At 38.4% G+C, this 24021-nt stretch overlaps 1 protein-coding gene across 2 annotated transcripts in view; it reads right to left on the reverse strand.

The window, feature by feature from the left end:
• Positions 1-24021, reverse strand: part of cnc (cap-n-collar) — a 37014-nt gene that overhangs the window by 4366 nt on the left and 8627 nt on the right. Inside the window, exons 4-9 of one of the 2 annotated variants that reach the window (XM_068297943.1) lie at positions 19937-20194; positions 19629-19716; positions 8593-8669; positions 7973-8515; positions 2754-3212; positions 2597-2684 (exon numbers count right to left, since the gene is read on the reverse strand). In XM_068297943.1, the coding sequence (XP_068154044.1) occupies positions 2597-2684; positions 2754-3212; positions 7973-8515; positions 8593-8669; positions 19629-19716; positions 19937-20194 (1513 nt within the window). Of the gene's footprint in view, positions 1-1009; positions 1448-2596; positions 2685-2753; positions 3213-7972; positions 8516-8592; positions 8670-19628; positions 19717-19936; positions 20195-24021 lie in introns of those variants that run through there. The other variant, XM_068297944.1, reaches the window with a different exon arrangement.

Below are 24021 nucleotides of genomic sequence, written 5' to 3' on the forward strand. Positions count from 1 at the left end.
AATCGAATTGTAAGCTGATTAGGGAAGCCTATATAAATATATGTATAGTCAGATTGCATGGAGGAATATAAGTATATATAAGTACATCTACATATATATATGTACATACATATGTATATGGACAAGGTCAAGCCTATAAACATTGATGACTGGGCAGAAATACAAATACAAATACATACAATGTCGAGACGTTCGTTTGAGTTATCAGCGAACGCGGCAGAGTGGCGAATGCATTAAATATGCCACGAATAACGGGAAATACGATAAAGCTTTTGTTCTAACTGTGCCAAAATCGGAGGTGGCTTGCTGACACGTTTCACAGAATCGTTAGGTTTGGCTTTTTGTTTTTAGCCAAAATGAAGAAACTAAAGTTATTTAAATAAATTTTGCCAAAGAACTACATACATATATTTGTATGTATGAGCATACTTCAACGTGCATTAGATATTCTAGACAGCTTTTCAGTTCTCATCTTACGCGAAGCTTTTTTTTTTTTTTTTTTGATTTCTTGTTCTTATTTGTATTTTATTTTGCTTAACGTTATTGTTTCGAAAATGATGACTCAGCAGTTTAAAAATAGTAAACAGCAAAAAGCAACGGCAAAAACTTGCTGAGCGCGCATTAGGCGACAGCAGAAGAGAGAGAGAGTCAATAGAGCTCCAAGTTACTGAGAGGGAGAGCGAGCAAACGTTCTTTCCGCTGATATCAGCAGCAGCAACAACAACAACAATAATAATTTTGTGTGCCAGAAGGGAGGAGCGTGGGGGCGAGGGCCGCCAAAAGAGATTGGAATGATCGCACCGTGCGGCATGACTAATGAAAAAAGTTGTACTCGACGGCGGCGGCGGCGACGATTTCGACGATTTAGCATAATATTTCTGATTTTTATTTCGCCCATTGGGGCTGAAAATAAACCACCGCCATTCACCACCCACATAATAGATCCTCCCTCCTGCCACCTTCTTTCTTAGCCAGCCCATATTCCCATACATACATACATCACTCTCACCTGTTGATTTTATGGCGGTGGTGTGGTCTATGAAAGGACGGAAATTCGTTTTGGTCGTTTGTGTTTTCGGTTGGTTTTCGTTTTCAATTTTCCCAGCGGTTCGAGTTATTTTCTCGCATTCACACACACACACACACTTTAATGCACACATACACGCGCGTCATCAACTGTTCTAAATTCAAATTTCGTATTCGTGGTTGGCCTAATTGAAATTGTATGCCAAATGCGTCATTATTTTATTAGGTTATTTATGCTAATTGTTTTAGTTAATAATAATGGCGGCATTCGGACAAATACTACTTCGCGTCGCAATCGTTTTTCAATTAATTGAACTTTAGTTATTTTAAAATTTTTTTGTTTTTATTGTATTTTTAGGGTTATTTCTATTTCTGCGTCTAATATTTACTTTACTATTCGATTGTTCGTATTGGAATGAGACTGTTTTTTTTCTCGTGGCGAATGAGACGATAATGATAATCATCGCTAACGAAAACGACAAAAAACGATTCTTATTTCAGACGACGAGGGCAAATAAAATCCGAATGTTCTTTGCCGCAGTTTTTCACTCAGTTTTTATACCCTTGCACAAAGGGTATATTAATTTTGGTCAGAAGTGTGCAACGCACAGAACGAAGCATCTCCGACCATACAAAGTATATATATTCTTGATCAGCACGACGAGACGAGTTCAAATAGCCATGTCCGTCCGTCCGTCCGTCGGGATCAACGCAAACTCCTCCTAGACCGTAAGAGCTACAGAGCTGAAATTTTGCATGTAGGCTTGAATATACTGCAAACGCCAAAGTCACGAACAGTGACTTTTCTCAATAACTTCGTTATTTTCTGTGCTATTGTCGTGAAACTTAATATTATACAGTTTATTACGCCTTTAAACTACTGTGACAAATTTGATCAAGATCGGGTGAGTATATCGTATAGCTCCCATAGGAACGATCGGTCGAAAACAGTGACTTTTTTAAATAACTTCGTTACTTTTAACGCGATTGCTTTCAAATTAAACATTTGTTAGTTTAATATATCTGTTAATGACTGTGCCGAATTTAATAAAGATCGGGTGACTATATCATATAGCTCCCATTAGAACGATCGGTGGAAAACAGTGACTTTGATCAATATCTTCGTTATTTCCTATGATTGTAGGCCATTCTTTCGCAAACATAAGCCTTTTTAGATAAAACGTTCTTCCACATAGATGGCTAATAGGTAAGGAGAGAGTTACCAAAAAAGTTGCAAGGGTATAAAAACTTTGACGCGGTCGAAGTAAGCCCCGGCCCTCTGGTTGTGAATGTTAAGTAGTTACCTGCGCACGCGGTTTGCCAGGTTTGTTTTGAGTGAGATTCTTGAGTGAAAGCTCGACAAAAGCTCAACGAGTGCTGCGCATTTGACTTGGATTATTATTGCAAAAAGTTTTTAGCTTATTTTAAGAATAAAAACATATTCCCTTGAGATGATTGTATCTGAGTTTGAAAAAAATGGGACCGAGGCCAAAGTACATTGAGAATCTCCTCTTCCTGTCTTGTTTAACTGTCCCATAACCCCCCCTGAAGATTATGTTGAGGTACTTACTCTCATTCATGTCCATAAGATGTAAATCCTCATCTGTGAAAATGGAATTCATGAAACCATCCGTTTGATTAATGTCCGAAGAAGCGTTCTACAAATTAAATACGGGAATTACATTTTAAAAAAAAGTCCTCCAAATCCATAAGAGCGTAAAGCTTACCCCATAGTACATAATGTCGTGTTCCATTTTATAGGCATTGCCGGCAACAGCTGCTGCTGCGGCAGCACCGGCATCAGCCTCATGGCTAGAGTTGGTCAAGTGCATGCTTGACGACACAGCCGAACCCAAATTGTGGCCATAATGCGGCTGACCAGTGGCAGATGAGCATATATCGCCCAGAGTGGAAGTTGGATGCAACATGGCCGCAGCGGCGGCTGCATGATGTCCATGATGATGATGCGGCGGTGGTGGTGGTGGTGGCGGTTGCAATGCACCACCATGGCCATATTGAGTGGATGGATGCTGAGCGGTTGGGGCACCACTTGTTGGACTCTGATACGAATAGCTTGGATAATGAGGATATGGTGCCATATCCATATTGGGAATTGGACTAAAGTAAGTTGCAAAGTCCTGAAGACGTTCCATTGAGACACTGCGATTCAGGCGCGGCATGCGGCTCTGCAATTGAAAAGGAGAATGATTAATTTAAACTCTTGTTGTTGTTGATGTATTAACAAGGTGAGAAGGGTATTTCACAAAAAGTGAGAGAGCGACAGACTGTAGGAGCTGGAGCTGGGGCTGGGAATTATGAAATCTATATAAATAAGCGATCAATCATCAGTCGCAAGAGAGTTCGTTTCGGAATTCTGTAGAAATCAAACTGTTCAACAATAAAAGACAACACGAGGGGAGGGAAGAAAAAACCAAAAACTCTAAATTCAAATTGCGCTACAAGTAAAAAAAAAAAAAAATAACAAAATCTTGTCTCTGAGGGTAAGCCAAAAAACGTGCACAATGTATCAATCTGGCGATTTGAGTCGTCGTCGTCGTTGTCGAAGTTGTTGCTGTTGTTATTATTGCTGGAGAGCCAAGATCGATCAACATGAAATTGAAATAAAATTCATATCTTTCAAATTGACAAGTGGCTCAGCCAGCGGTCGTTCGTTGGATCGTTGCTGTAAAAAGGTTTCTGTAAATCTTTGCCATCGATGTACGTCTCTGTCAGTCGGTCTGTCCGAGTCTGTGGCTTTTGTGTGTATATATCTTTTGGCTGATGATCGACAGGGCTGGCTACGATGGCAGCCAACGTGGCTAGTGGAGATCGTGCAACTGCGACTACAACTATGGCTTCATTAGGCAGTCTTTTGTTATTCTTAATTATCACACACACACACAGAGACAGAAAAAGTTTATTTATTTGTTTATACAACTAATTCCAGTAGAGCTTCAGAGACACTGCATACTCTTAGGCGTAGGTGTAGGAGGTGTCACTCACTCACTCACTCACTCTCAAAGCAGAAACGAAAAGTCAATTGATCAGTTTTCACTTGGCGTCTTCGTAAAACACCTCAAAAGCAATTAAGATCTACCTTAAAGATCCAAATGGACGCTGATGCACTTTGATACACAACGGCGAAGCAGCAACAGCCACACCAGATGACATTGACATTGAGATAAAAATCAACCAAAATAACGCGGACCGATCATTAAGTAGGTGTAAAACCAAATCGATCGAATAATATACGAAATAAAAGAAAAAACTCTGTTAAAATGCTGTTTGCTTCTTTCTTTTGCCGGCGGATGACTGACTCCTTAGCCCGTTGACGTTGAGTTGTCGTGTGATGCGTTTTCAGGGTTTGAACGCGCGGACTCTCCGGACTGATCGACTGGTCGGTCGGCACATTGACTGGCAGTAGCCAAAGATACAAGTACAAAAGAGGCAACAACATGTACACATGTATGGGTAAGAGGCTGAACAAACAGCATCAGTCAGTATGTGTGTGTGTGTGTGTGCATCTAATGAATGCTTTAACACGCTCCTGAGCAAACAGGTAAGACGACAACAAACGATGGCCAACGGAAAAAAAATCAGGTAAACGGGCATTGGGCGTTTACTTAAGCCAGTTGCAGTCTATGTCGCCGTGTATATGTGTGTGTTAGACTTCATATATATAATTTCAATTGTCACTGTCTTGTCATTAACTTCTGGTGTTAGTTTTTGTCAGCCAACTTTCTGGACATTGTGTTTTCATTACGTTTCACACGCAACAACCACAACGGCTTAGATACGGTAGCAAAACTCTCCAGTATATATGTATGTATGTATGAGTGTACACACACACACATAGGCAAGAATATATTCCCATCAATATCTGTAGAAACAAACCGATTTCAGTCATAGTCTCGAGCTGGCTTTCATTCAAGAATCGGTTTAACAAAAGAAAAGAGTTCGAGAGGGAGCAATAAATCTCAAACAATTTGCATGTTTCCAGTTTCAATTGTGTAACCCCAACTATAACTATAGGTTTAGGTTCTTAACCTTTCATTTGAATAACGAGCACGCAAATTTGTGTTTTCAACTCAGCTAATAATGAAACAATACATTTAAATTAAAGTTAGTCGTGATATTAAACCAAATCCAAATAGTCAACAAATCACTAGAGAAATAAATATAAATTACTAGTTAAAATCACTAAAATAATGTTCTAGTTTTTATTATTGTTTAACTTTTTCAACTGACTATGAAATATTATTGGCACTTTTCGGAAAATTCTTTATAAAAATCATTCAAGTAAAATATAGTAAATAGTTACTAGAATTAATAATTTTGTTTATATTTACGAAATTCTAAACTCAAGTCTCAAAACAATTCAAAAGTTCTAAGAATTTCAAGATTTTGATTTCATAGATAAATCTCAGAAAAAGTTCTACAACTCAAGAGGAAGGCAGAGGGTCAGAAGGGGAATCACAAAAGTTGATAGATTTTGCTAAATGTTATGGCCAACGCGTAGCAACTAATATTTTTTTATTGTTGATTTGTTGTCATTAATTTGATTTATGTGTATCTCTCTATGTGTGTGTGTGTGAGAGAGGTGGAGGAGGGATTAGAGGGGAGTTCATCATCTTGAAAACTGTTTACATAAAATTGAATTAAAAACGTACATAAGAAAAATCAACGACAAAAAAAAAAACGAGAATAAAAAAAAACAACAGAGAAGCTGTAAAATAATTAATAAAGTTTTTTTTTCTTTTTTTTTTTTTTGTTGTGCGCTGATTTTGCGTTAAGCTCTTTGCAAATATTTAAAATTCACATAATTAAAGCTGTACGCGGCGGCGATTAAGGCAAATGGAGGAAGGGGGGAATGACTCGGAGGGGGAGACATTAAAATGTACTTTTTTTTTGTTGCTGCTGTTGTATGATTCGAGCAAGCTAAATGGAGATTTAATTGCAGGGGCTGCCACTGCTACCGCCTCGAAAGATGCAATCAAGCTGAGCTAAGAAGAAAGAGTGGAGGGCTCAGCAGGGGAGCAACGAGGAGGGGAACGTCGCAAATGCCACCGAATTCAATAAACACTTGGCCACGCGGAAAAGTCAAGTGGCAGCGGCAGTAATCAAGGCAAGCGCCGTCACCAGCCACCAAGAGAAGCTTAAGCCTCTGTCCAAGCGACGTTTTTTTTTTGTGATTGCAATTAGCAGCAGCAGCAGCAGCAAAAACAACCAAACACTCCCTAAGAGTGCAGAAAATTGCAAATTAAATGTTATCAGGAAGTTGCTACTTCACACATTACATAATGATCATAATGATGACGATCATCATCCTGATGATAATCGCCCTGATCATCCTAGGTGTAGAGAGACTAAAGACTTTAAAGCTGCCGCTAGTCTCCCCCACCCCGAGGAGTCTGCCTAATGACACTTTCTGTCTAACAACAATGGAAATCCCCAAAGGATGTGCAAACATAAGAAAAGCAAAGGATTTGCAATTCTTCTGCGAAAGACAAAAAAAGAGATCATCGTGCTCATTAAATGGCTTTGCAACCTGCCACACAGCGTGGCAACAACCTGCTGTGCCGCACGGACCACATCAAAAGCAACGAAATGAAATGAAACGGTATTCCTAAGTCTCGAAGCTAATCCCTATCTTGGGTTGACCGCAGTTGTAGCTACCGGGTACAAAAGATTTTACAGTAATTGCCGCTGACTTCATGACTGCCATGTGAGGGTCACCTCTATCCTCCTCCCTCTCTCTTTCTCTTGGTGTGTGTGTATGTGTGTGTCTATCTTTTGTCAACTTTTGTAGATGACTTTGGTTTGGTAGCCGCACAGGTCACAATTTGCATTTCATTCATACGAGGGAGATACTGAGTTTTTGTAAGCGCATTTTTTTTCGCTTTGTTTCTGGCCAAGTTTATAATGTTGCAACTAAAAAACCCGACATTCTTCTAACCAACCTGTTGGCAGCTAAACAAACAAAACGCAGAAGACGAATCTTGTTTCTTTTTTAAGATCTTCAGAGCCCTGAAGAGGGAAGCAGCAGAATTCAAAATGGTGATTGGTTTTATGGCAGAGGCATGACCCAAAGGAGGGGATTGTTATCCTAATCAGATATTGACTTCTATTTCGATCAGTAAGTTAGACATATTTCAGATCCAGCCTTCACCCTTTTAGGTCTCTGACATTCTCTTTACCATTTCCCCTGGGAAGAATTATGATTGCACGCCTCTGATGTAGGTATAAAGAAAATTTCATTGCTCGCATTCGTCTCGAAACATTTTTGATGAGGCAGTTACAACAAAAGCCCAAAAGTCAGGCCAACAACAAGCAACAACAACTTGGTCTTGATTGACGAACTTAAAAGCGGATGGATGGAATGGAATGGACCTGGGGGAAAAGCATGGAGGAGATGCTGGGATGGCGAACGAACGCTGGCGGGGGACGTGGTGGTGTGGCGAGAGATAGGCCAGGCATGTACAACCAGATTTGAAGCTTTGTACAAATAACAAATATGAAATCAAAAAAAGAAAAAGAGAAGAAGACAAAAAATTATGAAAAGAACAACAACAATAAACACGAGAGCAGCCCAAGATCAAGTGCCTCGAGAACGGGCCAAAGTGAAGAGACGACAATAAAGAACAAGAAATAAAAAAAAAAAGGCAAAAAATTAAAAAAAAAAAAAAAAAAAAAAACCGATCCAAGATGAGAAGAAAACACTCCAAAAAGACGTGCAAATGATCCTTGAATGGTTATATACTACATGGGTACAGCTAAGTGTAGGTCTGTATATACATATGTATCTACAGCAACGGCCAACGTGGATCAGATGGGAACGGATGCTCGGGGGCCCTTGAAATGGCAGAGCATCCGCAAGTTCAATAAAATTCTATATGTTCGTATATATAAGGATCGTATCATCATTATATTTATTGTGATGGCTTACCTGATGGTGTCCATGATGAAAACCGCCAGCAGTTGGTTGACGTTGAAAGGCGCTGGCGGTGCCGCTGCCCACGCTCACACTTGGATAGTTGGCCTGAACGGCACGTTGGTGAGCCGCTGCTGCCGCAGCCGCATGATGGGCATGGGCATGATGATGATGCGCATGGGGATGAGGATGGCCGGCATGATGGTGGCCATGGGGATGGTGATAGGGCGATGCCGTTGATTGCAACATCTCGTCTAGCTCCTTTTTGGCGTCCTCATCTAAATCAAACAAGGGCGAGCCCACAGAGTTTTGCAAATCCTCAAAATCGCTGACCGAGAAACTATTCTCGTCTCCGATATCACTAGTGGTCGGATCGTTGGTATTGCTTGAATTCCTTTGTTGTTTGGATGGAACTACAACGTTGCCGCTATCATCCAACAATTCTTCACCAGTCTCGGAGACAATGCGTTGCTTCTGCGACTTTTGACCCTGATTACCACCGTTCAATGCTGCTGCAGCAGCCGCTTGAGACGTAGAGGCAATCGAATCGTCCGGTAGCTAAAGTCGTTTTGAAAGAAATATGGATAGATACACAAAACTAAACGTAAAAGGACCAGATGGTGGGCATGACTTACCTCGTCTTCGAGAGGAAATTCCGATAGTTTCAAAACGTCGTTTAGCAACTCATCCAAAGGCAAACGAATGTATTCACCTGTAAGAAACAAAAATTCACATTATTTCATAAATACAATGAAACAAACTCTCTTAGGATTATTAGCCATGGCATTGTTGCAATCGAAACTGTACTAAAAATATTATGATCATTTAACAAAATGCCCTTTTTATCCAAGTCTTCTCTCCAGAGTACGATCAATTTTCTGCCTTAACTTTTACTAACATTAAATATGACGTTTCCCTCGAGATGGAAATAAGGTAAACGGAAAAACAGTAGCATTTTCGTTTTTTCTTTTTCCCTGTGGGAGTTTATCATGGCTATTGAAACGAAACGATCATCTGAACTACTCAGCTGCTTTGGCTGCTCATCATTAATCATAATCATAACTATAAACGTGAGATATTATATCTGACGGAAGCCTGGCCAAATGTATTTGCAAATAACACAAGAAAAATTTATAATTTATGATGAGTTTTGACAGTTTTAAGAGTTCTAAACACAAAATATTGGGGACTAAAGTTGAAGTTACCCCCTTTTCATACGCATTATCCATGAACATATCTACATATATATCGTTTACAATAGATTTTGATTCCCATTAATATAAATATTGACTATAGATAAATATTTGCATTGGGAAATTCGGCAGAAAGGGCAAAAATGGGCACATTATCAGAAAATTACTACTTAACATCAACGAAACATAAAGAAAATTCCACGAAAAGGGAAAAGCCAAGTGGATAGAGTAAAACCAAGCCGTGGGCAAACATCTAGATAAAAACACAACAAAAAAAAAAAAAGGGGGCGCAACTTCTTGGCCAAGAGTAAAAGGCCTATACATAGGTAAAGTGAGCGAGTGAGAGCAGCTCAAGTGCTGTGACGACGGCGACGACGACGACCTTTACGGGTCACTTGAGTAGGGTCAAAATTAGAATAAACAAAATGCGAGAGAGATGGAACAATTCTTTTCCGTTTTTTTTTTTCGTGGCCTGGCACCAAATCTAACTCCCTCGAATGTTATTCTTACGATTGGTTACAAAATACATTCCCATTCCCTATCCCAATGCCAGTAACATTTTACCAATTCTTCTCTCTATCTTTCTTTCCTTCCCTTGTTCCCGTTTTAATTCCAACCATTTTGTGTAGTAAGCCCAACAACTGCTATGCTAGCCATGTTTTCGTTAGCCTGTTATTTTAGGGTTCTTCTTGGCCGTCTGGCCTTTAATTTGTTCTTCTTTTTTTTTTTGGTAACAGTTTGTGGTCTGGGTGGGTTGGGGTGAAGAGCCATGAAAAGGTGTTCAGAAATATGTATTTAAAAAAACAACCTCAACTGAGTCCGGTAATTTGTACGTGAGTCCGTGTGTGTGTGTTTGTGTGTTTGTGTGTGTGTGTGTGGGTTGGCCGTTGTCCGGCTCAGTGAACTGTTTACTTATGGTTTTTGGGCTTGTTGTTTGTCTCTCATATTCATATTTGTATCTTTCCCCCCTCCCTCGACCCACCTCATTCCACCTATTGGTAGTAGCTGTTGTTGTTTTGCTTGGCTTGACGCATTGTTGTAAAAGACAACAACAAAAAAATAATAATATTCGATTTATGTCTCTCTCCTTCTCTATGTCTGCATTCTGTCACCAACAATTAGGCGACATGCATATGTCCCGGGGTAAGTTGTCCGTATGTTTGTACATTTAATAATATTTCCGTGGTGGGTAAAAGGTGTTGATGGTTTCCTCTTTGTTGGCATGTCACGAGCTTTTTGATCATTTTTGGTTATCTTTAACCAGGAAGTTGTTTTTTTGTTATTTGGGTATGAAATAGAAAGAGTGTAAATGGGCTAATATGTAAGCAAAGCTTAGAACAGCGTCGGATATTCCAACTGAAAGTTAGCTAATGTTTTTATCAATTGGAATACAGACTAACTCAAAGGTGTACATATTTAAAGAGATTTTTTAGATTTAACCAACGTTGAAATGAAAGATATATCGATTGATTTCGATCCTTTTTTGTATAAGCTATACAAATTTCCGTTATAAGATCAGCCATTGAGGCTAATCTAAGCTGAAAGACTTCTCCTAGATGTCTCAAAAAGCTGTGATTCTGATGAAAGTCAAAAAAACCAAGTTTAAGTTCAATTTCTTTGAAGAATCGTTTCAAAACTTCATTTAACCAAACCAAATTGAGATATTTACGAAAACTCAGTAACAAAACTGATGTTAGACTAGAAATCTGCTAAGAAGAATAAGAATATACTAGAACAAAGCTATTAAGAATAAAAATAGACTAGAATATTCCACTTACTGCCCAGCCTTCAAAAATATCAAGTATACGTAGTAAAAGTCACCCAAAAAAAAAAAAAACAAGGAAAGGAAAAACCCAAATTTATTGTCACCCACAATAGATGAAGTTTTACCAACCTTTTTATGTGCAATTGCAATATAAAGTCACTATTGACAATAGCTCCGTGGTGGAGTGAAATAATTGTACAATATAATCCAAAATAGACGCCAAAAGTATGTTGGGGCTCTACTTTTTTTGTTGTTGTTGTATTTTGTTGCTGTGGCCTTTTGTCAAAAGATTGAACACACACAGAAATTGTTGCAATAAAAATGTTGATTGTTGTTGATATTTATCCAACACTTTGACAATTATGTAACATTTGGACAGGCCAAATTGTGTATGTGTGTGTTCGTGTGTGTGTATGTGTGTTGCAGAATCAACAATGGCAACGAAAACAACAAACACAAGGGTTTCCGCCGACGTTGCAGACAGACACGTCGGTTTTTCTGCACAATTTGATTGTTTGAGATATCGAATAGGTCGCTTTGGTTTTATTGTTGTTGTTGTTGTTTTGTTGTATCTTTATTTTTGATTTCTTTGCGTTATTATTATTTTGCAATATTCAAGTGACTTGTTGAGTGGGGGGCATAGGCAGAGCGCGGCAAAGGCTTTTAGAATCGCACAATGGTCACTTAAGAGGGGCTTTTGTTACTTAGTTTTTTTTTTTTGTTAGACTTTCACTTTTTGTGTTGTAATTTTGGCTTTTTGGGGGTTTTTTTTTTTTTGGGCAATTTCACACACAAGATTTTTGTTTTTCTTTTTGGTTTTTTGGATGTTTAAAGTTCTTTTTGACCAACTACTTCACTTTGGCCGTCGTTCTTTAGCAATGTGATTTGTAGTTCAATATCGACGGTGACGTTGACGATGACTGTGACTACTGGCAAAGTGTGTCCTGCTAATGTGCGGAGAGCTGGCTTAGCATTTAGCTAGTTAGTTAGTTAATAAGTATCCACGCCCACGTAGTAGCGGATGGCTATGCTTCTGCTTAAGTGCTGCGCGCGCGTCAGTCTTGGAGCGTTACTCGAGCGTTTATAAAAATTCAAATACGATTCTAAATTGCTGGCAGCGCCAATTGACTGACGACACACACACAAACACACGCACACATACTGTGGCAAAGAGCGCTGCCGTTGTCGACGTCGACGTCGCAAACATAACAAAGGAACAACAAAAGAGAAATGGCGTTGCCTAAACCTGGCCTTAACTCAGTTTACTATAAGAGCAAGCGAGATGACTATATGTGTTAGCATGCTGCTACCCTGGCAATGTGGCGCAAGCGCAGAAGCAGCGCAGCCTGCTGCTTGTGTGTCTGTGTGAGTGGGTGAGCCAGAGGCGGAGCCAACTGACTAGCCAGGCCTGAAGGTGTTTTCTCTCTCTCTCTCTCACTCTCCCTCTCTGGCAGTGTTAACTGCCTTTTTTTTTGCTGCTTTTTCCAACATGGACGCTTTGTTGGCCGTTTGGGGTTTCGCTCTCAAAACTGGTTTTTCATTCTGCTTTTTATACTCAATTTAATTCTTGTACAGAAAATCTACAATCTAACCAAGTAATTTAAGTTTAAAGCAAACAACAACAAAAAGGTAACAAAAGCGTTGGGAAACTAAACCAAATATAAAATATATGTTTAAGTCCTCAAATGTGGCCCATTAGATAGGTTTCTTGAAATATCCTTAGACGTTCCGCTAGTTGTGAGCCCTGCGTATGATATAGTTTTAATCTACGGTCATTTTCTTTCAACTTTTTCCATTGCTTTTCCGTTGTCTTCAGTTCGTCTTTGAAAGTTTTGTCATTCTGTGCCAACTCCATGAAGTAAACTCCCAAGGACTTCTTAAGATGTTGTTGCATCTGCTGGCCAATAGAATTGGCCGTTTGCTGGACACTTCCGCGCAGACGTCTTTGCAAAAATCTCGTATACTGAGACTTAAAGCTGCACTCTTGTGCCAATCTTGACCAGCTGAGATTCTCATACAGATAAATTGAGGAAACAACAGTGCCCAAGCCGAGGATACATCGCCAGCCGAGACTATAATAAAGTATGCCGCCAAATACAAGAGTGGCTCCCATTGATGCTTTATCAGATATTAGTAAAACCTGCCTTTTCAGGCCATTGCGGGTTGTCTGGGTCATTGGCGGAGGCATAAGGATTTTACCTTGAATACGCTGCCAAATGGCAGAAATGCCCCACGAGAAGCGAAACGAAAGATCAGCCTGAAAATCGGATGACAGCCCTTGAAAATCCACAAAGTAGTTCACCTGGAATGGTGGTGCAGGTGGAGGTGGAGGTGGTGTAGGGGAAGGAGAAGAAGCTTGTGCTTCTACCAACATTTCACTTTCCAGCTGGCTCACTTTCCGTTGCAGTCGAGCCGAAAGTTGCTCTAGTACTTGGCTCATCATCATTTGCTCCAAATGGTTACCAAGTGAGCTTTGGTAATGCCTCAGCTGACGCATTTCTTGGTGTTGGTGGTGGTGGTGGTGTTGGCTTGGCTTTGGGAATGGCATGCGAAAGTCTTCCACCCAAGTGGTTAGCCGAGAGATCTGCTCGTTTAGCACCTGTACACCAAGTTGTTGCGCCGCTTCGGTTAGCTGTTCCACTTTCGAGTTGAGTTCTTGCTGCCGTTGCATGATTTGCAATTCCCGGCACTTCAAACTGGCTGCCAAAAGGGTTTTCCTTAGGAAACTTTCCATGGTTAATTCGGTTAGGTCCGACTGCAGATTCACTAAAATAATATCCAGTTCCTCGATCATCTCCTGGGCGCTTAGGCAATGGTTTGCAAACTTTGTTCTCATGGCGGATTTTGCTGTTATGCAATTAGCAAACTCTTTTTCAAATTGCAGAAACTCCTCAAAGCGGAGCTCAGTGTCTTGTGACAAGCTCTTTTTAACACCCAAACGAATTTGCAATGCTTCTAAGGCGGAGACATAGAAAATGCGCTGCATAGCCTCACCCACTCCTACTCCCGCGCCTCCTAATCCCACGCCTAACAATTCAAGGCAACGATTCATATGCTGCTCTCTGACCAACTGTTCACTTTCAGGCTCTTGACTAGAGGCAACATCCCAACGATTATTGATTATAAAGAGATTTGGCTTCGATAGTTTCTGGCCCACATCAGTGAAGAATTGCTGCTCCACTCTGGAAAGCGTCGACTCGGCATTTAGCACTAGGACAAAAACATCGGCATCTAAGCAATATCGATCAATGCAATCATCCAATTGTGCGGTAACATCCACTCCCGGGGTATCAATTAGCACCACATCATTCTGCAAAAGGTAGCCACAATTCCCCGTTTTAGGTAAATTAACATGAAGTAATGCTCGTGCATCAAGGCATTGCTTAGAATGGGCACTGGCCAATTGGCTTAGACATTGAAGTTGCCATCTTTCCGAATTACCATCGAGGCAAACGTATGACATCGACTCCTCTGTGCCCGCCACTTGACAGAAACAACTCGTTGTATGACCCATGGCACTTGGCAGTATCTTTTGCTGCAACATGGCATTAATAACAGCAGATTTGCCATTCGAAGTCCGCCCAAAGAAGACAACTTTCATGCGCTTTCTCTCCAACACAGAAGCAATGCTCTCAATCCGTCGGGAATAGCTCTCCAATTGATCTAGAATTAGCTTCTTCTTATCGAAATCATAAAATTGAAAGTTATCCTGCAGCATTTTGGTAATATTGGCCGCATATATGCCTAGATCTTGATATAGATTCCTTAACTCTGACTTGGCCTTGACAAAATCACCCAAATTGGTACAGTTAACACTCGTTTCTTGCATTATTCTTTACTTTATCGTTAAATAAAAAAATATATATATATTTTAGCTTAAATTGATATTAAACGTACTTTTTCAAAATATATTTCATGTGTCATTCAAATATTTGATGTGTCAATTCAAATTGGATTGAGACATTTTCAGTATATATAGTTAGTGGCTTAAATTAGCATTTTCAATGGGATAAGAAGACTGTAATCCATTTCAATTTCATATTTCCATTGCTAATCCACTTAATTTCTTTAAATTTATATAATTTTCAATAATTTTGGCAAAACTAAAAGCTTAGCCAATTAGTGTTCCCTTTCCCCCACCAAATACCACCAATTGACCCAAATAAAAGCGCATTCAAATTTTCCCTTCGCATTAACAACAACAAAAACAAATAAAGTTATTTACCAAAAAAAAAAAAAAAGGTAACACAATTACCGCAATCAAACCGAAATACATTGACCATTGAAAGAGCAGGCAATATGCACATTAATGGGCCACTGAACTAATAGACCAAGAGTGCGGCAAGTGGTGAACTTCAAAAATTCAACGGCAAGGCAGAGGAGAAACAAAAAAATGACGAGCGACCGAACGGGCCGTTCAAAAAATTAGCAGCATCATCAACATCAGCTGCCGCCGACCGCTTGTTGGTGAATTGGATGGATGATAGGAGGAGGGAAAACACAGTAGGAAATATTTCGATTGGATGGACGATATATGTATTGGAAACAAGCCAAAACTTGCTTTTTTTTTTGAGCGTTTCTCGAGTGATGCTCCTCGATATGCCCCCTTCGTCCATTTCTATTACAACTTAATTAGTTTAAATTGTTGCCGACGCCATCGAGATGCTCAAAGCATTTGCCGTTGCCGCCGCCATTATTCGTTAACCATAATGGAAGCTGCTGCTGCTGCTGCGGCGGGAGTAAGTAACTTGAGAAGTTTCCGGTGAAAGAAAGAAAATATAAAAAAAATTAAAAGTTGGACTATTTACATATCCATGCAAAACTAATCTCTAATCGAACTTGGGAGAGTTTTCACTTTTCTTTTTCTTTGCCAATTTCGAGAGCTGCTGTTAACTGGTCATGACATGAGCTTGCATTTAAAGGCAAAACTCAAATCTCAATCCGAGGAGAGCAACAATTATGACAGGACAGATCTGGCATGATAGTGTCAACAATGAAATTGCTGAAAATCAAAGGCAAGTCGAGTCTAGAGCTCTAGCCCGGTCTATTGTTGCCAATGTCTAAGAGTTGAAACATTATTTTACATTTTTTTCTTTTATTTCACTGGTGGCTAATGAGTTGCCACAAAATTCGGTAGTAACCCGATGAATGAACTTTATGAATGGGTCATGTTAACAAGACACAAAAAATGTGACGGTGACGGCGGCCAAACTTTCATAATCCTTTCTTAAAGCTACCAACTACTCTCATCTGGTCAAGCACTTGGCTTAGTAGTGGCCAATTAAATTAACATTTGAATTGTGCAATTCCCAACTAGTATTATCAAAAAAAAAAAAACAACTAACGAATACACTTGAAATCGATATGATTATGCAGCAAAATGTGTAAGTTTGTGTGTGTGTGCACTCGCCTACATTCGCCCCATTTAGTTGTATTTCCCCATTCCATTCCCTTTTTACCCCCCATCTTTCTTTAGTCCTCTATCCAGCATGTAAAATTTTGTGTAAATTTGTAGTGTAATGCTGACCAAGTAGAATTTTAACAATTTCTATGCTCTCTGCCCCAGACACAGACCCAGACGACAGCAGGGAGCATTGCATTGCATTGAGAAGGCAAAGGCCAGAGCACCAAATATACAGACATTCATACAGACATACAGACAGACAGCCAGTCAGACAGATCCTCAAATAGGTGCGCCGCCGCCACCGGTTTAGCCGGCACCAGCTGTTTTATAATAATTTTCATCATCATCTCTTCTTTTTTTATTGTTTTTTTTCAACAAATTTTTAGTGCTGAGCAATGGCCGACAACAAGAAGGTCGCGTCGATATAGAACAACAAAATGAGACTATATTCTGAAATGTATTCAAGGATATCGAAACAGGTTGTAAAAGTGGGGGGAAAACTGAAAAATTAACATTTCCAATGGCTTCAAATGTTTCAACAGATTAATCCTAACCAAAATTTATCAAAGTAGAGTAATAGCTAAAATTAGATTGAAGTCTAAAGTCTATAGTTAAGAGAAAACTATTGATGCTTAAACTAGACTCTCCATGAAATATTAAAATCTAAGAAATTTAAAAAAACATTCTTTAACTGTTCCATGATTTAAGAATATCGTGCGACTTTGTCTCACATGCTTTATGTTCTACTTATTAAGATCTGTTGATTTAATTCTAAATTCCCAGCAATCGTTACCATGTGATGTGGTGGTCAATAAACTTGCGTAGCTTGGCAGCCTTTATTGATTGCATAATGAAATTTAAGAAGCTATAACTATGAAATATCTATAACATAATTGAGAATAAAAGCATTTTTTTCTCAACATTTTTTTGAGGGGTTTTTTCTAGCCAAGTCATGGTCGAAAAGTTGTCAACGCGACAAGCTAAACAATATCTAAGCAAACTGAAATGGAGAAGAAAAAAAAAAACAACAACCGACCAAAACAAATTGAAAAGTATCTCGAAATGTAATCAGATTTTGTGCTAGAAACTGTACTGACAAACAAACAAACAGCATTGATTGGCGAGGAAGGCGACAGACATGCCGAGAGTTTGAGAGAGGGGCAACATTTCGGTTGGTTAGGTTCCCGTCGTACACAACTTAATTATGACAATAGAAGAGAGAATCTCCCTTTCCTCTATTTTTCTCGTTCTCTTTCTGTAGCTAACGAATGACAAGGCGTTTAAATATGTCAGGACAATGTTAAGAGATGATTGTAGAGAACAAACAGCTTCATTTTGCAGGCTGCTGCCAAACGAAAGCGAACTAAAGGGAGAAGAAAAGTTAAAATTAATGAAATTTCTCACATAAATAGAACAAAAGGATAACATTTTTTCCTTTGGCTATGTATGTACGTGCAAAGGACAAATATGTATTCAAGTAAATCGAAAAATTTAAGAAGAAAATATATATTAACAAATAATAATAGAAAGATTCTACCATCATATTCAAACATATTCCTCCATTGGCGATAGATTTCAACGAAAATGACTTTCATTTTAGTAGCTGAATCGGAACAATAGATATAATGCCGCCAAAGGTTCGATTCGTTCGTTCGTTCGTTGGTTAGTTTTTGGTCTATGGGGAATTTGGATACGCGCCCAAACAAAAACCGTGTGAATGCGTGTCTCGAATACGATATTAATCTCGGTTCCCTGCCGCGCATCAATGGATTTTTAATAAATAGCAAAAAGAAAAAAATAAATATCATGAAGAAGAAGAGAAATAAGTAAAATAATCATATAATAAGCAGCATAAATGGCCTATGAATAGCTAACGAAGCTGCCTGCCACTGAAACAGAGTTAAGGAAGCGGGGCCAGCCAAAGCAAAGAAGCAGGAGGAGGAGGAGCTGGCTTGGTAGTCTGGTGGTAGATTTTGACACCCAACCAAAAATGTTTGCCTGGGATTGCTTTTACATTTAATGTCAACAGAGACTAGAGAAAGGGACGACGACCAAATGAGCCGGTTCCGTAACAGCAAACATTATTAAGGCCCAAGAGGGTGGTGGTTCTGGATTTCGAATTTGCAGAGCCTTCTTATATACTCTATATATAAGTGTGTGTGTGAATGTATGTGGACTTATAGGCCAAAGTTGAAATATATACATATATAGGTACAAATACATACATATATGCATATGTATGTATAGCTGGCATTTTTTCAGTTTTTGGCAAATCATGTTTCGTTCATTTTTCAAAAGAAAAATGTTGCATGCGACGGCAACGACGGCAAACAGCGGCAGCGGCTGCTACTTTTACTGCCACTGGCAGTGCCACCGCCATTGCCCATAGTCCGTCCGGGTCTCCAGTCTCAGTCTCAGTCCCAGTCCCAATCGCAATCCCAAAGTCTTCTCCTTTACTTCTTCTACTTCAGAGTTTAATAATAAAAGTTCGTGTGCGTGTCAAAGTTTGTTTGAAAGGCAACCGTTTGGATATGAAATTGGGCGCGGTTCCAAGCAGCAGATTAGCAGCAGCAGCAGCCGCCATCAAACTCATGGGGGCCCTTTATCGATATATAGGGCTTAAGAGAGGGGTGGTGGGCAGGAGGGAAAACGAAACGAAAAAGAAAGAAAAAAAATAAAGCTCATTTTTCTTTTAATTTTCGTGCCTGTCAACTCAAAATGCCTACATTCATTTATAAACGTCTCGAAAATACACGCACGCACGCACAGTTCATGCCATGAATGGCGGACGTCACCACCAGCCCCCCAAAAGCAAGGCCTCTCCTCCCCCCAACACACGTCACTTTACTAATATCAGGATAATCCATTTTCGTTAATATTAGAGCAGCGCCATTTTTAGCAATGCGCCATCTTTGTTATCAACAGTAAATATATTAGAAATTTCGCCTGTCTAACTAACTTCTTCTAACTTGGTATTTTTCGTTTATCTTTTCTCTTCCGTGTCTTAAGGTAGAGTGTTGAAAGTGAAAATATCTTAGCATGTGTGAGCACTCGCCAAGAGTTCACATATCAAGTTATTATTATCCTCTAGATAAGATATCAACATGGTCTATCCAATGTCGAAAATAAATCTTTTCAAGTCTGGTTGTTTGCATGTACCAATTATATAGATAAAGTTCATAAACTTGTATATATATTTGAGTTGTAATTATATGGAACCTCATATGAACCACTCAGTGTGCTCAAAATATTCACCAAAAAACGATCTAGTTCATGTTACGTGATAGTTGTCTTCATTTTCTTACTTACCAGTTTCATTATCAATAGTAAAGGGTATTCCATTCCATTCATTGGTAATATCATTCAAATCATTTGCATCCTTTTCATTGACCTTGTTCTGTGTTGACAAAGAGAAGAGAAATATTAATGTTAAATATAATTTGGATAATCGATAAATGATTTTCACAACCCGCTTCATTTCATTTTTTACATACACATTAATGTGTGATAATCGCTAAATAAATAATTTGGTAAATGCCACAAAGATTGTGGGGCCATCTACACTATCAATGTGTAAATATTGTGAAATTCATTTAAAAGATCAGATTTTTACTTGCCATATCTTCTTGCTGAAGCTCTTCCAAAGCTTTCAGCTTCTCAATATCATCATTATCGTTTTTACTCTTATCGGCATCTTGGGAAGTGGTTAAAGGATCGCCGCTGCTTGGCTTACCATCCACCAGTGCATTGGCTTTGGCTGCATCAGATGCAGCACTATTGCCACTGGCAAAGGAGGCATTGATAATCTTCTCTTGATCAAGACTAAAGCCCAAATCCACATCTTGCTTGTAGAGTACCTCAGCGATTTCGCTTTCCTGCAAATTCAAAAGAGAAACAGATAATTAGAAAAAGCCATTTAAAAATCTTTACTGATAGTTTCAAAATCAATTGCGAGCATCGTTCAAAATTTGAAATTGTGTGCTTATATCGATATTTACTAGACATACTCCAAAGATAAACACCCGCATATTCTATGAATTTTCTTTTGCTTTCTTTTTACTCTTAAATGGTTTCTGATTGTTCTGGTATTAGTCACTTAGGGGGAAACTAGAACGTATTACGGAATTTGTCATCCACATTAGCTAGTGCCTAAAGAGAGACTGAAAGTTACGTAGAAATTCAAGAGACAATTATCCGTAGACCGTAGAGCATTCGTCGCCTGTCGTTGTCGTTTGTGTTTACTCTTACTGTTATTATAATTTCACATAAAAATATCTGTTTTGCTGATAAGTTTTGTCTGTAGATAGATAAAATTACGTCAGTTAAGCTACGGGTGGGTGCTAAATAGGCGTGAGTTCAGATACAAATTTACACGTTTTTGGCGATATGATAAATGCACATAAAGAATGAAACCAAAAACTGATCGACATGAATATTATTCATAAATAAAAATCCCTTTTTAATATATTCATGATCTAAGTCCTTTATCTGTTTCAAAATGTAAAATTTGTTATCCTTAAATTAAAACTGGATTTTATCTGATTGTGAGATCAATTTATTGCGCATTCGCCGTGTTGAAACTCAAGAAAGCTTTAAAAACTATAAATTAAATGCTCTTTATGCAAAATAATTAAATTTCCTTAAGAAATATAAAAAAAAGAGTCTTAGAACTTTTCTAAATTTGCTTAATCCTTTATCTACATATCTTTATACCTTCTAATTTGATAAGTTTCTATATAAAAACTAGGGTATATACCCTAGATTACATTCACACGTGTCGAGTGCAAAAATAGATGTGAGTTTCATTTGCTGGGGAGGAACTCTCTCTTAACAAACAAAGCGTTAACTTTATGTACAAACGAATCGCTCCTATAGCCATCAATATGAAACAGGCTTATCTATTGACAGTTAATTAAGAGTCCGTCGGTCACAGAGTAATACTTTACATATATATTGATATTGTATTTATAACTAAGAACCATGAATCAGATTAAAGGTTCGAACACTCTCTTTCGGCGTGTTTATAGAAAAACAAAACTGAAACTCTTATCGGCAATATAAAGTCAAGCATATATACACAGAAATGTATATATGTATGTATATTGTCTATAAATTTAGCTTAAGAGCTACCGGAATGTTCGAAAAGAGCTCAAGTGTTGTTACACTTGGCAAAATTATTGACTAAAGAGAACAAAATTTCAATAAATTGACTTCCTCTTTATTGAGGTATTCGAACATTGTGTGTTCAGTTCAGTTCAGTTTGGTTTTAGTTCACACTTATAAAGACATTATTCGTTTGATGTTGAAAAATACAATATATATGTACATACATATATGTATATATATTTTTTTTTTTTTTGCAAATTCATGCAGCAGCAAAGTAAGGCATATAGAAAGACGGAGAGAGACAGGAAGGTAGAGAAAAAGAGTTCGTCCTCAAATTATAGCGTTAATGATGCATTATTAACGCTGGCCGTAACCACTTTAATCCTTTTGGCCGCTACCAGCAAGTCAACAACTTTTCTGATCTTCTTTCATCTCTCATCGGGCACTGCAAAAATTCGGGGCGTTGTCAAAATGAAATTTTATGGAAATTCTCAAGGAAACAGGTAAAAGAATGCGGTTTTTGGTTTTGCTTCTTTCGAGTTATAATCACAGGATAATGGACTGCATTAGTCAGTCAGTGGTCCGGCGATGAGGTGCCCTTTACGGCGAGGGAGAACATGTCTATAGGAGTCATCCTATGTGTCAACAACAGAACACAAAGATTGTGAATTGGAAAAGAGAGGATTGCCAGCTACTGGTAACAGGGACAAGTCCATGACCATTTAAAATGCCTTAATTAAAATGTTCATTGGCATGTTTCTTCTCTCATAAGACTTTTTGTTGTTTAATTTTCACCGAATGTCAAACGAACGACATTTTTCGTTACTGGAAACGAAAAAAAAAAACAGTTTTCTTTCAATTTTTTTTTCTTTTCTTTTTTTTTTTTTTAATGAAATTGTACAACCCCCAAGTATTGTATGAGGCTTTCCTTAACTTTTCTGCTGGCATGTGAAAACAAAAAAAGAGTAATCAATCATTGTATGTGTGTGAGTGTGTGTGCGAGAGTGTACGTGTGTGTGTGGAACCACGCCTATCTCCTGGATTAGTCAGCAGAATATGGCGGCGGCATCATTGGTCTCTTGGCTTAGTTCGGCAAAAGGCAAAAGGGCCGCTGCTGCTGCTGCTGGAGTTGAGCCCAATCAATTGCTGCCGCGCAATGCTGACAGCGACGTTAGCAGCAGCAGCAGCAACAGCAACAACAATAACTCACCCCAGGCGAGGATGAGCTGCTCCCATTGCCCATGTGTGTGTGTGTGTGTGTGTGTGTGTCTCTCTTTCTCTCCCCTGTTTGTGGACCCTTTCTCATGCTGAGAGTTGCGCATGTTCGGTAAAAATGAGCAATTAAAATGAGACAAGGAACCCCCTAAGAGAGGGGGCGGTAGGTAATTTCAACCCTATATTATTTTTTCTTTTATTTTAGAGGGTTGCAGCAAAGTTTTTACTAGTAATTGTAAAGCTAACTTTTAATTAAACATTAAATCATTTGGAGTTTGCCAAAGAGAAGACAACAACAAAGAATTTTCATTGCGGATCAATCATATTGATTGCCAATCCTTTGATACAAATCTTTGATAAGCTAAGAAACTAACGTATAAGTTAGTGAAAACGTTTAAAACTGTATTTAAAAGAAATAAATTTGTTTCAATAGATAATCATGAGACGATTTTGATGAGTTTAAAACTAATAAATCACTTAATGAAAGGATAGTACAATAGGATAGACGTAGATAGAATAAAAAAGCCATATTCCAAATGTTTTTGTTTTTACTAACCTAAGGACGCTAATGCTTTTCTCAACTAAAGACCTAAATGTGCATTCGATTAGCTAAATTTTTAAAACTAAAACCTAATTTAGGTCTTGTTATTATTTGATTACAATTGGAACGGGATGAATCGAACAAAAATTTTACAGTGTAGCCAGCCGCGTCCCGTGGGGTTACAAAATTCTTATCTGTTAAGGTTGTTTTTTAGGCCCTTATCTTATACTTTTTAACGACTACGTGCCAAATGGGTCCTATAGCAACGTGAATTTTATAATTTATTTGTAAGAAAACTAAACAAAGAAGACCATTTAAAAACTATAACAACTAAATGACTAAATAATTGTAATTATTTAAAATTTATAAGATTTAATGGAAAGTGTCCCTAAATATAAAATATATTCTCATTAAGATGAGTCCTATGTGTTTAAGAAAGAGTTCATTGACCCATATGCAAAATTTACACTTACAATTTCTTATTTATTGGATTTTAGACATTTTCGGAACGAAAGTTAAAGTGTAAGTAAAATGAATTTCACAACAAAACTGAAGGCTATAAAAATACTTACATACATACATACGTATGTATGTATGTATGTTTGAAAACAAAAACAAATCAACACAGTTCAGACCGACTGATATGACGTGACGTTGTATGTATGTATATATGTTTATACACATATTTGAATCTAGTTATATAGGAATGTTTACCAATTGTTATCGTTGGTATTAATTTAGATTATTTTGTTGTTTAGGGCCAGTTTTTTGGCGGGGGCAGCAAGGCGTAACGACCTTGAAAACAGGACAATCTAACATACTTACACATAGTAAGTACAT

The sequence above is a fragment of the Drosophila tropicalis genome, unplaced genomic scaffold, assembly GCF_018151085.1.
Source record: "Drosophila tropicalis isolate 14030-0801.00 unplaced genomic scaffold, ASM1815108v1 contig_859, whole genome shotgun sequence".
Taxonomy (NCBI): Eukaryota; Metazoa; Arthropoda; class Insecta; order Diptera; family Drosophilidae; genus Drosophila; species Drosophila tropicalis.